Source organism: Eriocheir sinensis, chromosome 34 (assembly GCF_024679095.1).
Source record: "Eriocheir sinensis breed Jianghai 21 chromosome 34, ASM2467909v1, whole genome shotgun sequence".
In the NCBI taxonomy this organism is placed as follows: Eukaryota; Metazoa; Arthropoda; class Malacostraca; order Decapoda; family Varunidae; genus Eriocheir; species Eriocheir sinensis.
In genome coordinates this window covers 8,517,100-8,534,096 of record NC_066542.1, presented here as the reverse complement: position 1 = coordinate 8,534,096, position 16,997 = coordinate 8,517,100, and the positions used below count along the sequence as shown (strand labels likewise).

General features: G+C 43.5%; 1 protein-coding gene across 1 annotated transcript in view; it reads right to left on the bottom strand.

Moving 5' to 3' along the window:
* LOC127007023 (nephrin-like) overlaps positions 1-16,997 on the bottom strand; it is a 72,577-nt gene that overhangs the window by 3,408 nt on the left and 52,172 nt on the right. The window contains exons 7-11 of the mRNA XM_050877503.1: positions 12,705-12,835; positions 9,650-9,809; positions 1,546-2,017; positions 883-1,025; positions 115-626 (exon numbers count right to left, since the gene is read on the bottom strand). Of these exons, the coding sequence (XP_050733460.1) occupies positions 115-626; positions 883-1,025; positions 1,546-2,017; positions 9,650-9,809; positions 12,705-12,835 (1,418 nt within the window). The remainder of the gene's footprint in view (positions 1-114; positions 627-882; positions 1,026-1,545; positions 2,018-9,649; positions 9,810-12,704; positions 12,836-16,997) is intronic.

The window sequence follows — 16,997 nt, the reverse complement described above, 5'->3', positions numbered from 1 at the left end:
CCCTGAGTAAGCTTGTCTCCATAAAGGAGCTACACTTGAAGACAAACCATAAACTCTTGAGATCACCTTGTATTACAGGCCTGGCCTAGCCACCACTCAGGTTAACGGCCTCACCTGCCCGTCCCCGTTGTGTTCGGACGCGACGGCGCCGTGCGGCACTCGGCTTCCTCGGCTGTGCGCGCAGGAACACGGCCCGCCCTCGCCCCGCGCGTACATGCCCTGCCCAACCTGTTCATGGGAGCCGCCGACGCCCGTTCTGTGTACGTGAACACACGACTGTCTTGACGCGTGCGCCTGTAACACGTCCTCGTCGTCTTCGGTAGTGAAACGCTCGTGTTCGTAGGATTCATCGTAGTCTCGTTCATCATCCTGGTCACTTGGAATGACATCAAGGCCGGGCAGCGGCCGCTGAATAGACGCCACGACGTCAGGGTCGAAGCCATCTGTTCCTGCCGCGGGCGTGAGGGGAACTTCGGCTGGGGTGGGCTTGCGAGGCCGGGGCCGCATCCTCCTGCACAGCACGACGCCCACCACCAGGAGCAGCAGGAGCACAGCAACAAGGCCCAGGGCGGCGCCCACAATGGGAGGAATGTCTACAGAGGCCTCGATGTCAGGAGTGAGGAACCCTGGCATTATAGGGATGAATATGAGCCTTAAAGTAAAACATTTTCGTTTCAAAATAACATCACTATTGAAAACAATATTCACGTTAATCATTAGATAAAGTTATTCTCTACATCCATTTATGAAATGCGTGGGCACCTGCCAGCTATATGTGAGATGGAACTTATTACTGATACACATCAACTATGTGAGTAAGCTTTGAGCCTCAAAACCAAGATCTGCCCCGCGTGCCAGGCTGCACCTCAGGGTCTGCCTCACCTGGGGCAGCGTGCTGCTGGGCGCTGGTCGTGTGCACCTCCATGGTCAAGGCTTCACTCCTGCCCCGTGCGTTGTAGGCGGCGACCCTCACGCTGACGCTCTCGCCGGACTGGAGGCCCTTCACCACCCACTCGGGGAAGTCACTGTGAGGGGGAAGGTGTCACCACAGCCGCCACGCGCAATACCAATGACATCACAAACACCACCAATATAATAATAATGCAACACACCTAACATTGCTCTATGCACCTCCGCTGAAAACAAAACACCGTCACTATCAATAACACCACAGCTATAACACCCAATGAAGCATCACGAGCCAAGGAACTGCCACATGAGAACAAATCAAAAAGAAATATTCAGGACAAGTAAAAAGAAGTCATGGTAAAAGGGAAATCAATGGATGGGATGAAAGACATTTGAAACTGGAATTGGAGCCACAAACTAAAATTAATATGAACTCGACTCTGAACTTTAAAAGAATTTATGTTCGATGTGTGTGTGTGTGTGTGTGTGTGTGTGTGTGTGTGTGTGTGTGTGTGTGTGTGTGTGTGTGTGTGTGTGTGTGTGTGTGTGTGTGTGTGTGTGTGTGTGTGCTGTTTCCATCATTCTCGTATTAACATCAAGAGGAGTCATTATCACCTGCATTGTTGGGCTGCTCACCTTGTTACGTTTGCCTTGAGGACGCCTTCCTGCCACGCCTCTATCAGGAACCTCTGGGGAAGGCCGCCGTCAAACCCTTCGAAACAGTTGATGGCGAGAGTAGTGGTGTCGGGGAGGGCGGCGTGCTTCACAGGGTTGACAGAGCAGTTGGTGGGGGTGTCTGGCGGCCCGGCTGGCACCAGGGTCACCACACAGGCCGTCTCTTGACTCCCAACGTCGTTAGTGGCCAGGCAGAGGAACCGTCCGTAGTCATCGGGTGTGTGCGGCGTGACAAGGACAGAGGAGGACAAGCCGTCGCTCCTTACGTTCTCCTCGTCTATTTCCTCCTCGCTCCCGTCCACTCGCTTCCTGAACCACGTCCACTTGATACCGTCAGACGGCTCGGCCTCCACTTTACACTTGAGGGCCGCCGTGGAGCCTCGTGCCGCCCCTTGAGTCTTCTCGTGCTTGGACCCGGCACACACTGGCACATCTGAGGGTAAAAACGAGCAAGGGTGCGTTGAGGGAATGTCTTCAGGAGGAACAAAGCCTCCCTCGCAGCAGAAGACAAGTGAGTGGACCCAATATCTTAAAGGTGCAGTTTCGCCCCCCGTGACCCCATGGTGCTTTAAAAACACTTCTTGAAACCGCCTTCTGAGGATCCCGAATGTAGCGTATCGAGGAAAAAAGATAGTCGACCTGATTTTCCATTTAATAAAGGCATCACAACAAAGAAAGTCAAAACACTTGAAACTTTACAAAAGAGATTATACACGCAAGTAAAAGGATCCTGATGCCATTAAACTTTTGAATCACTTTCCTTTCAGACAGCAGTTCTAGACACTTGAATGACTGTGTGGGCAGAGGTTGTTGATGCAAGAAGCGTTTGTCTCGTCCTGACCAAATATTTACTGAAAGAATGACTTGCAAAATAGTTTCCTCGCGACAAACTCAAATTATTCTTGTTAATACATTGGAGCTTTACGTCACAAGGAGCCGGCGATGAAATGCTCGACAAGAACATGAAACAAAAAGATAGATGAAAGGAAATAAACAAACTTATGACGCGACACACTGCTCAAGCCTCATTCTGCGCCTCCATGTGTAACAATTAACGACCCGGCTACAAAAAATTACCTCATCACCATGTTAAAGTCCGCCGACGTAAAAATTTGTTAAATATTCATATGAATTCACTTACACGGCGAGTGAAATAATAGAAAAATATTGTTTATTGGGATTAATGTGTTGCTGTTGGTCTTTTTTTTTGTCGTGGTGGTGCAGGTTTTCTATTTTTAAACTTTTACTAATACTACGACTACGACTACTATTACTACTTCCACTACGGCTATTATTACTACCGCTTCTACTATTACTACTACTACTGCTATTACTACGATTACTACTGCTACCAATACGACTACGACAACTATATACTACTACTACTACTACTACTACTACTACTATTACTATTATTATTACTACTACTCTTACTACTACTATTGCTATTACTATTACTACTAATACAACTACTACTACTACTACTACTACTACAACAACTATTGGCAATTACAACATGAACAAAAACACCGACGATAACTGCTATAATGTTGAGAACGAAATTTGAAAGTAACACATTTCACTATTCAAGAAAATGCTATTACCATCATCTTGTGACTGACAGAACACTCCGAGGCACTGAAAATATGATTGCTTTGGTATCCCTGCGGCCACATAAAATTATCGTGGCAATCATTAATTACAACGATGAAAACACTGAACACGGATTAGCTGTCTCCTGTCGACCGTGTTATCTCTCCTCTGCTTCCGCTCACATGGAACGGTCTAGTAAAACGATATTCCATGTAACTCTAATTAATATTCAAGCCATCACATTACCTTCGCTGCTGGTGACCTTCTAATTAGCATGTGAACTTAATGGACGGTATCGCGTGGGAAAAATGTCCGGTGTTTGTCAAGGCGATAAAGGAAAATTCGAACTTGATAAATTGAGATATGTAGTTTCTGGCGTAGAGACACACACACACACACACACACACACACACACACACACACACATGCACGTCCATCACTGTCATAGAGTTCGTGGGACGCGATACCAAGTGTGTGTGTGTGTGTGTGTGTGTGTGTGTGTGTGTGTGTGTGTGAGAGAGAGAGAGAGAGAGAGAGAGAGAGAGAGAGAGAGAGAGAGAGAGAGAGAGAGAGAGAGAGAGAGAGAGAGAGAGAGAGAGAGAGAGAGAGAGAGAGAGAGAGAGAGAGAAAGGATCAATACAGTTAGCCTAATGTCACATCGAAGTACACGCATCCCAATTACTCTCTGTCGCATAGTTGGAAACATCTCATCGTTAACGTTAAAACAAAACTTCAAACATATACCGCCTAATATACAGTGGCATCAAATATCACTTTTATGAATTCTCTCCTTAGTTACATAGCACATAACCGGTGGGTATTTCTTTATCTTTTCTCTTAATTCAAAAAGACGTATGTTTGGGCACTGAAAAAGCATATATGAGCTCAGACGGAAGAGGAAGATTAAAACTCTCGCCCCAAGACCCACCTGTGTCGGACCTTCTTTGGTGTTTGTTTTGTTTTTCTCGTTCTTCACGTTTCCCTTTCCTCCCCTCGTCCAATCTTCACCCGAGTTTCAGTCACACTTCATCTACCTTTTCCTGTACGTGTGACGCCTCTCCCTTAATTCCTTTCCATGTCACTTCGCTTTCCAGGAGCAGTAAGTATCGGGCTTTTTTTTTTTTTCATTATTTTTTTTTTTTACGCCCTTGCACTGTCTCCTCTGCTGTAAAAAAAAAAAAAAAGTCTTCCCTGCGGCGCCCCCTTTCACACTGACCTTTTACCCACACAGTTTTACCTCCGTTTCATATATCTTTCTCTCCCTCCCGTCATCAGGTATTCATGGTGACCCTCCTGTGCCATCTCAGCTGCCCCGGTCACCCTTATAGCCGTTTGTTGCGCTCATGACCCCGCTACTCGTTTCCTCCCCACTCGCTCGCCTTGCTCTCACCCTTTTCCCTCTCGTTTCCTTTCCCACCCTCACCCTCACCCTCATTCTCGTCCTTTCACGGGGAAACAAACCCAGCACGACCTTGCCCCCAATAAACGTCCACGATCCCATTCCTCCCTTTAATGAAACGATTCCCCTTCGATTTTTCCTGCGCATAATAACATGATACGCATTTTCATTATCCGCTATTCATGTGTGAGGGATTATGTTTTCAGGGTGGTGATTCGCTTGACGTGACGCGGAGGGGAAGTTCAATTTCCTGAAGTCTCGTTATCCAGGATGGCTTTGATGCTGGGAGTGGATGGGAAGGAAAAGTCAGTTAAAGCTCTTCGGTGGTTTGAGTCTGCCATTCGTTGTTTATGTGTTTTTAAGTTATGCTATATTTTACGTTGTTGCCACCATCGTCACCAACACACCAGAACAACAGAAAATGGGTGAATGAAGATAAAAGGAACACGTATTGCATTTTATGAGTGAATGACGGACACGAACGCAAAAATGTTTTAAAAAATGCTCTCGTCGGGTTGCAATACACTCGCAGCGGAGGTCGTAAGCTCTCCGCACGCACGCACGCACGCTGGAATCATTATATTTGCGGACGGCGAACGCGCAACTGCAGGAGGTTCACGGAAAACTCTCGGGAAGGAATTATGAATGTTTACCTGCACCACAAAATAAGACGAATTTGTTACGCATTATGAGTTTGAGGATAAAAGGGCATGCAAAAATCTACCTCTTTTTGCGTGTATGTGTATGTTTGTATGCAGGTGGTTTACGGAAAACTCTCGGGAAGGAATTATGAATGTTTACCTGCACCGCAAAATAAGACGAATTTGTTACGCATTACGAAGTTGAGGATAAAAGGGCACGCAAAACTCTACCTCTATTTGCGTGTATGTGAATGTGTATGTTTGTGTGTGTTTGAGTCTGTTTGTCTGTCACTACTGTATCTTATTATGTACGGAGAACTATAAACGTAGACCTACACTACAAGATATAAGTAGACCGTAAAGGAGGAGAATCACTACAACTCCCTCAGCTACACACGAACCAAAGCACGCCGAGCTCCTAGGCACCAAACACACACTCCTAACGCTACACCAACGCCGGCATAAAAGTAAAAGAAAAGCCTAACAGCTCCTCTTTACTCATTACCCTCCTCTGAATTTCTCATACGCGGCACACACACACACACACGTACACACACAGAGACCTTCTAGCACCTAAACTCACACTGTAATTCGGAATGTTCCTCTCCATTAAGGCAACGTTCCCTTCGCTCAAAATGAATCTCACATGAATCAACGGGAGGAGGAGCATGAGGAAGAGGAGGAGAAGGAAGAGGAGTAACAGCAGATAAGGATGCAGAGGTCAGTAGGAGTAACAGGGAATCAGGACGCCTCTCCTTCCGAAGTTGACCTCTCTTTTGGACACTCCTTTGAGCGCTTTTTGTGGGAGCAACGAATAACGGACTTTTTTTTCATTATCCTTTCCTTTTTTTTTTGCCCTTGAGCTGCTTCCTCTGCTGTAATAATAAAAAAATAAAAAATAAAAACGGGCCTTGCAAAATCGCAGGTGAGCCTCTGCCTTCAAACATCGTAAGGGAAGAGGCGGATTAAAGGTGTACAGATGAGATGCCCCCCGTCCGCTGTGCCCCTGGGTCTAATTAACCTGGCGGGGAGGTGCTTAGTGTGTGGACATAAAGCCTTCATGACCTCCTCTTGCCAACTCTCTGCCTCGTATTGTGTCATTTCCAGCATACACAATTCTCATTTTTTTCTTACTTTCTTTTATCGTGCCGAGCTTGAGCAATGTGTGAGAGAGAGGAAGAGTAACAAGAGGCACAAACGAAGGAGCAAAGAAAGTGAGGCGAACTGCTTACATGAAAGAGAATGAGGAATGGAAGGAAAATATGCAGGAAAAAAATGAGAAAGCGTCAAGCTGCAGACTCCGCCAAGTGAGAGAGAAAGAGACTGGGAAAGAAAGAACGGAGGAATTTGGGAAGCTGGTGTGTGGGACGGGGGAAGTTAAAAAGAGAAAGAAGTTGCGCAGGTGTGGAGGGTGACAGGTGTGTGGAATAGCTAGGAAAACACTACAATAAGAACCAAAAGAAATGTAGCATCCACGCGTTACCTAAGAGACACAGACAGCATGTAAGGGGTTCACCGTTCCCAAATTATCGTACTCAGAACATAGTATATACCGGTTATTGACGCCTTTACTATTGCCAAGAAACATCAGGTATTAACTATTTTAACGATGAACATAAATGAATCTAGTTATTGGGGCCCAGGAGAGAGTTTGTGGGGCGGAAGTTGGTAAATATAAGAGGCTGAGTACGATAATCTGGCACGTTGAAGGGGTTATAAGTCCGATCTCTAGGGATGTCAAGTCTCCGTGGAGGGATGAACCACCTGATCTGAAGCCCTCTTAACACCTGCCAACCTCAGATCCCCAGAGAGAGGTCAAAGCTCCCCCGTCTCGTATGAGGTAATTATATAATGTCAAACGTGAATGTTACCTAATTATAACCGGGGGAGATATATGTACGTGTTGTAGTAATTGTTTTAATGATTACGTAATTATATTATGAAGGTGTACGCTAGGTCACGGCCACCGAATTAACATAGACATCTCTCTCTATATCTACTTATCTATCTCTCACTATCTGTCTATCTATATATCTATCTATCTATCTAACTGTCTATCTAGCTGCTACCTATCTATCTGCCTGTCTATCTAGTTATCTACCTACCTATTCATCTATCTATCTATCTATCTATCTAGTTGCTACCTATCTGTCTATCTATCTAGTTATCTACCAACCTATTCATTTATTTATCTATCTACCTATCTATCTATCTATATCTATCTAGTAATCTACCAACCTATTCATCTATCTATCTATCTATCTATATTTTTTTTCCTGCCATCTCGTGTGCGTGTATCAATTTCCGTATAAAAACAAATAAATATATCGACAAGGGAAACTATCACCTGAACAAACAGGTCAAACAATTAAACTCCAAACTGTATACAAAACTCGATATTATCAAACACGGGACGACCCCCAGCACAAACAGGCAAACGTTTCACACACACAAACACACGCACACAGACAGGCAGGGGCGGCGCGCGTGGAGGGACGGGGGGCCAGTTTTGTTTCGGTAATCATGAGGTATCATCAGCCGGCACGAGACTTTAATTAAGCAATGTCGCGCAATTTGGCAGCAATATTTAACGTTAATAGAAAGGAAATCAAGGGGTAATAACATGCGACCTGCCGGGCTGATTGCGTATTGTCAGTATTTGGTTCCATTAGTCGCTTGATTGTTGGCCCTGGGTGGTGGTGGTGGTGGGGGGGGGGTAGGAATCTCACCACCCGCTAGTTTGGACATTTCATTTTATTATACTTGACATTTAAGGAATTCATGAGGTATACTCGCTGGTAATTACCATATGGTTTTTTTATATTCTTTACGGCAGAGGAAGCAGTTCAAGAGATAGATGCAAAAAAACATATATAAAAGAGAAGCTAGTTTGGACATTTCATTTTATTATATTTGACATTTAAGGAATTCATGAGGTATACTTGCAGATATTTACCACATGTTTGTATATTCTTTACGGCAGAGGAAGAAGTTTAAGAGACAGACGCAAAAACATATATAAAAGAGAAGATAGTTTGGACATTTCATTTTATTATACTTCTTGATAATTACCACATGGTTTTTTTTTATTATTTACGACAGAGGAAGCAGATCAAGAGATAGATGCAAAAAACCCATAGATAAAAGAGAAGCCCGCTATATAAACTGCTCCTGCAAAGAAAACAAACATAAGAATCTAAATAAAGTAAAAAGATAAAATGATAAGAAATTGAACGGAAATAGCTGTTGGTTCCGGCATAAAAAAAAAGAGAAATAACAGTTAGCAAAAAATAAATGTATATATAGAGTGATGGAGAAACTCAGAGTGAATTCATGTTAAGTGCTATGACAACACTATCCTGAATCCTGACTGGTGGGGTAGTAAGCCATCGTGAGTCCTGACAGGTGTAGATAATCAAGCGAAACCCGTACCTGAGCGAGGATTACCAATACGTTCCTCAGTCCGTGCTCTCGCCCTTGATTTATTTTCTATTAACGTTGACTGTTTTTTTTTGTTTTTTGTTTTTTTTACAGCAGAGGAGTCAGTTCAAGGGCTGCATTGCACATTACATAATTAGTCTCGTGATAGTTTATAATATTGCCAGTTAATAAGATTGCATAACATACCTACATTAAAATCAGAAGCCTCCGACATGGCGAAATCCCACCAGCCACAGGAAAGAGAGATAGACAGACAGACGCTTACAAACAGACGGAAAACAAGACAGACAGAAAGACAGCCAGACATCAACTTATCATCAACCCTCCTCGTGTGGCAAAAAAAAGAAAATAGCTAGGAGTGCACTAAACCCGAAATTGACCTCTCTTTTGGCTACTCTTTACTTTTATCTTTTATAGGAGCGGCAAATAGCGGGCTTTTTTTTATACTCTTTTTGTTGCCCTTGAACCGTGTCTCTGATGTAAAAAAGAAGAAAAAAAAAAAAAGATGTGCATGCATGAGTTACACTTCTTAAAACAATACCAACCTTTGTTAACCCGGCTAATAACTTAACTGCAACTGCCTTCGCAACGTTCATTAACTCGCTGGTAACTATAATTGACCTCTACACCATTTGCTAACACGGCTGGTACTGCATTCACTTCATTCGCTAACACAATTACTAACTAAAACTACTCTCTCTACCATTTGCTAACTCGACTGGTAACTATGACTCCCCTCACACCAGCGTTGCCAAATTATCGTACTCATCGCATTGCAGTTTCGTAGTTTCTGACCAATAACGAATGCAAAAACAAATAAACAAGCATCAATAAATAGGAGTTTTAACGCTAACTTCAATTTTCTATCGTTATTTGTGTAGGTACGAGAGTTTGAGGCTTAAAAGTAATAAAGACGATGTGGTGAATACGATAATATGGCAACGCTGCCCCACACCCTTCCAACCCGCCGTCACCTCCTCGGGATACTCACGCCTGACGGAGAGCAGTACGGCGTTGCTGGTGACGCGCCCCTCGTTGTTGGCGGCAGTGCAAGTGTAGGACCCCGACTGTTCCCTCTGCAGGTTCCTCAGCACCAGGTTGAGGCCGTTCATCACCACGCCGGCGCTCATGTTGTGCACCAGCTCCACGCCCTGCAATACAGTCAGGCCTCGCGCTGAATGACTAATGGAACTCTGGGCGCCACTACAAGAGGTCATATGTCACCGAGCTCGGATGTTTGTTTAAAATTAAATACTGAAAACAAAACCATGAAAAAAATATATATATGAATAAGTAATAACTCTGAACTTCTAAAGCATAAAAAAGTGAATAAAAAGACAGATACACACAGGAGGATAAAATTACCCACATATTTCTATAGTTTTTTAAAAAGGTCACCTCCTCCATGAAACAAAGGAAAATGCCTGCTGTGGTGCGCTTAGTAATGCTGCCTCTGTGTTGTGGAAGGCTCGAGGCAACACAAAAAGGTCTTGGCTCAATGTGAAAATGTAAAAATAACCCCCTCAGTATAAAGCTTGTGATCCCCCAAGCAGAGAGAAGGGATGACATAATACCAGCTCTCAACATTCAGCAAGGGTAATGTGTGTGTATGTTGACGCAAGGGTGATGTTGGTTTTATTGACTATACGTATGATAAAGCGGTGAAAAGTTACACTCCAGATGCAATTGAGTACGATGATATTTGTCAGGCCGAGCACACAGCAGGCGCGGTATGCACGTCTACTCTATTCAGGAGCAGTAAGTAGCGGGCTTTTTTTTTCATTATTGTTTGTTTTTTTACGCCCTTGCACTATCTCCTTTGCTGTGAAAAAAAAAAAAAGGTTTAGAGTATACGGTTAAAAAAAAAAAGTGAAATGGTAAAATCACTGATCCAGGCCAAAGTCTAACAGAGGACCGCTGTGCCGCGCGCGTATAGGTGTGAATCAAATAAAACTCCCGTTACGCAGAATTCCGAACATTCAGTTAAAAAGGTTAAATGAAAAATAAATTAATCTCTCAAAAGTCGGGATATCATTTGTAAATTTGTAAAAAAAGTTAAATGAAAAATAAATTACTCTCAAAAGTCGTGACATCATTTGTAAATTTGTAAAAAAAAAGTTAAATGAAAAATAAATTAATCTCTCGAAAGTAGGGATATCTTTGTAAATTTGTAAAAAAGTTAAATGAAAAATAAATTAATCTCAAAAGTCGTGATATCTTTGTAAATCTGTAAAAAAAAGTTAAATGAAAAATAAATTAATCTCTCGAAAGTAGGGATATCTTTGTAAATTTGTAAAAAAGTTAAATGAAAAATAAATTACTCTCAAAAGTCGGGATATCATTAGTAAATTCCCAGTAATAAAAATAACTCTTTCTCCTTTTATTATATGTGCTTCATGAACGCTATTTACGACTCCATTATTTTCTTTTATGAGCCTCGTGTTCCATTCGCAGCAGGAAGGTCGCCGCCTCCTCCGACCCTTCCCGGCATCCCGTCCTGAGATCACCTGCCTTCCCCTCCTCATTACAGGTAACAACGACCCGTGCAGGTGGGACAGCACTGACAAGCTTCTCATTAACGTTTTTTATTGGGTTGTCATTTAGGTCTACCAGTACCTGAGGGCTTTACTTTCTCTTTTTTTTTTCTAACCACCACCTGTGTTCTCTTGACGTGCCTCTCCTGGTCTGGTTAAAGGTGAAAAATATTAAAACACACCTCAGTTTGTCTTCACCTAGGCAGCGCATCGACAACTGTATGTGTGTGTTTGTGTGTGTGTGTGTGTGGGGGGGGGGGGAGTGTTTGTATTGACCCAAGGGTTATGTTAATTAATACAGACTTTGTTGACAGATGTAGATTGCGTTGTTTCTTGGGTAATGCTTGTTTTTTTTTTTAAGGTTCTGTAACAGTTTGAACGCATTTTGAGATCTGAATGTGTTTATGCTCTGGAAATGTGCCATGGAGTGATCGATAATGTCCAGAAATGCTAATATAAACCCCAATTTTCAGCGTAGAGGGTTCGTGAAGGGTTCATTTTTATATGGAATGATTAAACTTGGAACGTAGATTAAACCTTATGATGTTAAAATATGTCACATCCTTAAAACAACTCCACTAATGTTTACTGCCAACCCCCCGGGAAGTGAAAATAGCCGTGAGGAATGTTATGAAAGCTTGAAGTGTTTGTTTTCTCCAGGGCAGGGAGTGAGGGTAAGGACAGCGAATAAGGAGGACTTGACATTTCGAAGTCAGAGGATAAACGAAACGAGGAGATAAAAATGAAAAGTGTGAGGCAGAGACGCACGAGTCCAGTTATGAGGCCGGAGGAGCGCGGGAAGCTGAGCAAGTGAAGGGAGAAGGGAGGAGAGAAAGACAAAGAAGTGGAAATGGAGTAAAATGAGATAAAACTAATGAAATGATGATGATAAGGAGGAGGAGGATAAGAAGGAGGGCGATAAGGAGGAGGATGAGAAGGAAGAGGAGGAGGAGGAGGAGGAGGAGGAGGGAGAGGAGGCGGAAGAGGTAGAAGAGGAAGAAGAGGAAAATAAAGGAGAAAACCCAGGAAGAAGAAGAGGAGGAGAAGGAAAAGGAGGAGAAAAGAAGAAGGAGATGGAGGAAGAAAAGGAGGACGAGAAGAAAGAGGAGGAAGAGGAGGAGGGAAAGGAAGAAGAGGCGGAAGAGGTAAAAGAGGAAGATGAAAATAAAGGAGAAAAAGCAGAAAGAAGAAGAGGAGGAGAAGGAGGGAGAGGAAGAGGAGGCGGAAGAGGTAGAAAAGGAAGAAGATGAAAATAAATGAGAAAACACAGGAAGCAGAAGAGTAGGAGAAGGAAATGGAGGAGAAAAAGGAGAAGAGGGAGGAAGAAGAGGAGGAGGTCGAGGAGAAGGATATGGAGAAGGAGGAAGAAGAAAAGGCATAGGAGTAACAGAAGATAAGGGAGCAGAGGTAAGTAGCAACAACAAACAGGAACAAGAGAAGCGAGTTAGAAAGGACGTGAAGGAGAACAACAACAACGAAGAGGAAGACGATGAACCGCTGCCGAGCACTCACGTTGTGGCGCCAGTCGACCCGATGGAAGGGCGGGTTGGCCTCAATGCTGCACTCGAAGTAAGCGTCGTCTCCTTCTTTGATGAGGTCGGCCTTCATGGAGCGACCCAACGACAGGCCAACCACGGGGGCGTCTGCGGGGAAGGGAAAGGGAAGGAGTAAGTGCTTGTTGCCAAAAAATAAATAAATAAAAGACATTGCTACTTATGGGAACGAGGGAGTAAACGTTAGCTGGTATATATATCAAAAAGAAAGGGTTGTCTTACATGTTATTAAAATGAATCAATGAATTTAAAAAAAAGCTTCTCACAGAGTAAAAAATATGGTATTCCGTAAAAATATTTGTTCATAAAGAATATATATATATACAAATTGATTTTTATGCAACAAAAGTGGGTGAGAACTTGTTGCAAATTAAACAAAAGGACTCAGAGTTTGATATCTATAAAAGGCAGAAACGAGCAGCCTTGGGTTTCGAAAAAATGTTGAATAGAAAAGATTAATGACCGAAACGAATTGTAATCTATCACAATCATTTCGACATTATCTCTTCGGAGAGAAAACACACATAGCAACACAAAACGAGTTATCTTGATGCCATTCTGCTGCACAGGGAAAGACATAAAACTTTGATGACTAAACGATGACTAGCGATATATCATTTTATCACTTTGGGACCCCTATTACAATTCTCTCTCTCTCTCTCTCTCTCTCTCTCTCTCTCTCTCTCTCTCTCTCTCTCTCTCTCTCTCTCTCTCTCCATGGTCTGATCACGTGCTGGACTCGTAATCGCCGGCCGGTAACTCCTCGTTCTGAGCTTGGAGCGGCATATTCATGGATCTTCGAGTACCTGGGAGGCGATACACAACCCCAGACACACACTCGGTACCCATTTACTGCTGGGTGTACAGGGATCACCTATGGAATGAGACTGTCCATCATTCTCCTTTCATCCGCGCCCCTTGTTAAATGGTGGCCTGGATTACCCCGGATATTCTTTACACTCCTAGCTCCGAATTGACCCTGATCGCTACCGTAACTAAGTACTCCTTCCACGTCGGGTACTAGGAGGTGTTGGTTGAGCTGTCTGGTTATTATTTTATGTTGTAGACAGCCAGTACTTCATTTTGTGGCCTATAGCATTGCGGGGGGAGCATTCTTCGTCAGATTACTACTAATAGGCCAACGGGTAGGCGGTGGCTGAGTGGTTAGCGTGCTGGGCTCACATTCACGACGCCTTGGATAACGTCGGTTCGAATCCCCACGCTACCACCTGGGATTTTTCAGTCACCGCCGAGTGGCCTAAAACTACCCACATGCTGTCCAGAAGAACACCCAGCAACCCGGACTCTAGAAGAAACCGTCCAGTGAATCAAGAATGAGTTCCAGGGGGCAGCATGACCCAAGAATAACTGGCGCCACATTAAAAAAAAAATAGTATGGTTGCACCTATCTATCATGGCCCTAATAGATCACAGCAGCATGTATGTCTGTTCACCACATCAAGGAGGGGTGAGTTACTGGCCGGGAAATGTACGGGGAGGGAGGGGTGGCTAGGTGAGGTGGGTGTAAGGGAAGGTGGTTGTGGAGGTACGGGGGGGGGGGGAGTTAGTGAAGGGGGGTGGCATGTCGGTCGGTCAGCGAGAGGTGTAATCCCGTGAGTGGCTTCGGACACTTCGGTAGTTAAGGAGAAAGGGAGTACAGGATCCAATTAACACTTCTAGACTCCTCTCTTTTCTTGTTGGTTCCCTGACGCGCTCGGCCACTCGCTTCCTCTCCACCCCATATATATGTACATGTCCCTGTCCTGTCCTACATTTTCCATTCTCTTCTTCCTTTCCCTTTTGTTCATTATTCATATACTTTAACAGCTTGTCCAAATTCCCTTATTCTTCATATTTCCATTTTCTATATGAGCAAATGAGTCTATACCCCATCACTCTTCCTATTCCTGTTAATATTTTCTTCCTTCTCCCTTTGCTCATTATTCATACACCTCACCAGCTTGTCCAAATTCCCTTCATCTTTATCTTTCTTTCCATTCTCTACATGAGCAATTGAGTCTATATACCTTCAATACCTTTTCCTGTTTTTATTTTCTTTCTTTTTCCCTCTAGCTCCTTATTCATACACTACCAGCTTCTTCATATTTTCTCATTCTTTATCTTTCTTTCCATTCTCTCCATGAGCAATTGAGTCTATATAACTTCACTACCTTTTCCTGTTTTTATTTTCTTTCTTTTTCCCTCTTGCTCCTTATTCATACACCTCACCAGCTTGTCCAAATTCCCTTCATCTTTATCTTTCTTTCCATTCTCTACATGAGCAATTGAGTCTATATAACTTCACTACCTTTTCCTGTTTTTATTTTCTTCATTTTTCCCTCTTGCTCATAAATCATACACCTCACCAGCTTGCTCAAATTCCCTCATTCTTTACCTCTCTCTCCATCCACTCCACGAGCAAACGAGTGTATTTACCTTATTCTCCCTCTTCTCGTTTTCTTTTCGCTTATTCTTAGTTTCCCATACTTGTCTGCACCTGCTAAATCTCTTCCTCATTCACGTATATTTTTCTGCTCGCATCCCTTCCTCTTCACCGGTCAAACTGCTCACGTGGCTCTGTTCCCTTTTCCCCGATCCTGTTTTTCTCCGCCTGACACTCATGATTTATCCGTATATATATCCATTCTTCTTTTATCATCCTCACCATGTTTATATAGACTTGTCTGGGTGTCTGTGTCTGTCTGTCTGTCTGTCTGTTGTTCGGTTCCTGTTTTGTTCTTGTCTGTTTGTCTTTTGTGTTTCTGTTTTTTTCGTCCCCGTTTGTCTGTATTTAGGGATGTGTGTGTGTTTGTCTGTTCGTTTGTTTGTGTTTATGTTTGTTTATGTTTGTCTCTACCTCTTTCTCTCTTCTCTCTCTCTCTCTCTCTCTCTCTCTCTCTCTCTCTCTCTCTCTCTCTCTCTCTCTCTCTCTCTCTCTCTCTCTCTCTCTCTCTCTCTCTCTCTCTCTCTCTCTCTCTCCCTCCTCCTCTCCTCCTCCTCCTCCTCCGCTAGCCACCAAATACCCAACAAATCAATGGTACGGGTCATTGAACCTCGAGATATTTCTTTTCACGGTGACGGGAATCTCTTGGGAGGGAATCTTCCTTCTCGGCCCAACACCTACAGATCGTTTATGCGCCCGTGAGCCGAGATGAGATGGAAGGCTTGTCCGCTCGCTTCCTCCCTCTGTCTCCGTCCGCTCCTGTCCCTCTACCTGTCTGTGTTTCCCGTTTTCTTCGTCTCTGTCTCTGTCTTCGGTCTGGGATTGGAATGGTGAGATGGGAAGTTACGTTCTGTCTTTCTCTGTCTGTTTCTGTCATTCTTTGGTCTATTTTTCCGCTCGCTCGCTCTGTCTCCGTCCGCTCCTGTCCCTCTATCTGTCTGTGTCCCCCGTTTTCTTTGTCTCTGTCGGTCTCTGTCTTCGGTAGGGTAAGATGGGAGGTACGTTCCGTCTTTCTCTGTCTGTTTCTGTCATTCTTTTTTCTATTTTTCCGTGTTCGTCTGCTTCCCTATGTCTTTTTTTTCTGTTTTTTTTTTCTATACATGTTTCTTTCTAGTTTCATGTCTGTCAATGTCTATCTATCTGTCTCTCCGGCGGCCAAACTCTCTTCTATTTCTTCCATCATGTCTATGCACCAAAGAAATATATTAAAAAAGAGACCAAGGACACCATTTTTTTCACCACTTCTATTGATACACAGGTAAAGGTCAAGGGGGAATAGGTCACCACTGCGAACATTTTGAAACTACTCTGAAACGCCTCTGGAAAGCGCTAAATATTTCCCTCGTGTTTAGTAATTCTTTTCACACACGGAATAGATGTTAGCGCTATTCGAGTTGTTTTTATTTTGTTATTTTTTCTCTCATTCTTTTTATATATAACTTTAATGTGCACTGGGAGGACGAACGAGGCAATATAATCAGTGTGTATGTGTGTGTGTGTGTGTGTGTGTGTGTGTGTGTGTGTGTGTGTGTGTGTGTGTGTTTAGACGACAGCCACCACAAAACTTATCGGGTCACAAACAACTTGCCTTTAATTAAACTCGCCCTTAATTAAATCTAATGCCACCGTCTAGTCCGCATCCGCAGCCCACGGAAGTCTTGGTCAGATGAGCTTTAATCATTCCCATTGTCAAGTCCATTTTTCTTTCATTTGTCTTGAATAACATATAAGAGGGAGAAACATTATACACACCAGGACTTCTCTGGCAACTGTCACGTAAAATACTGAAACGTTGAAATAATGAGAACG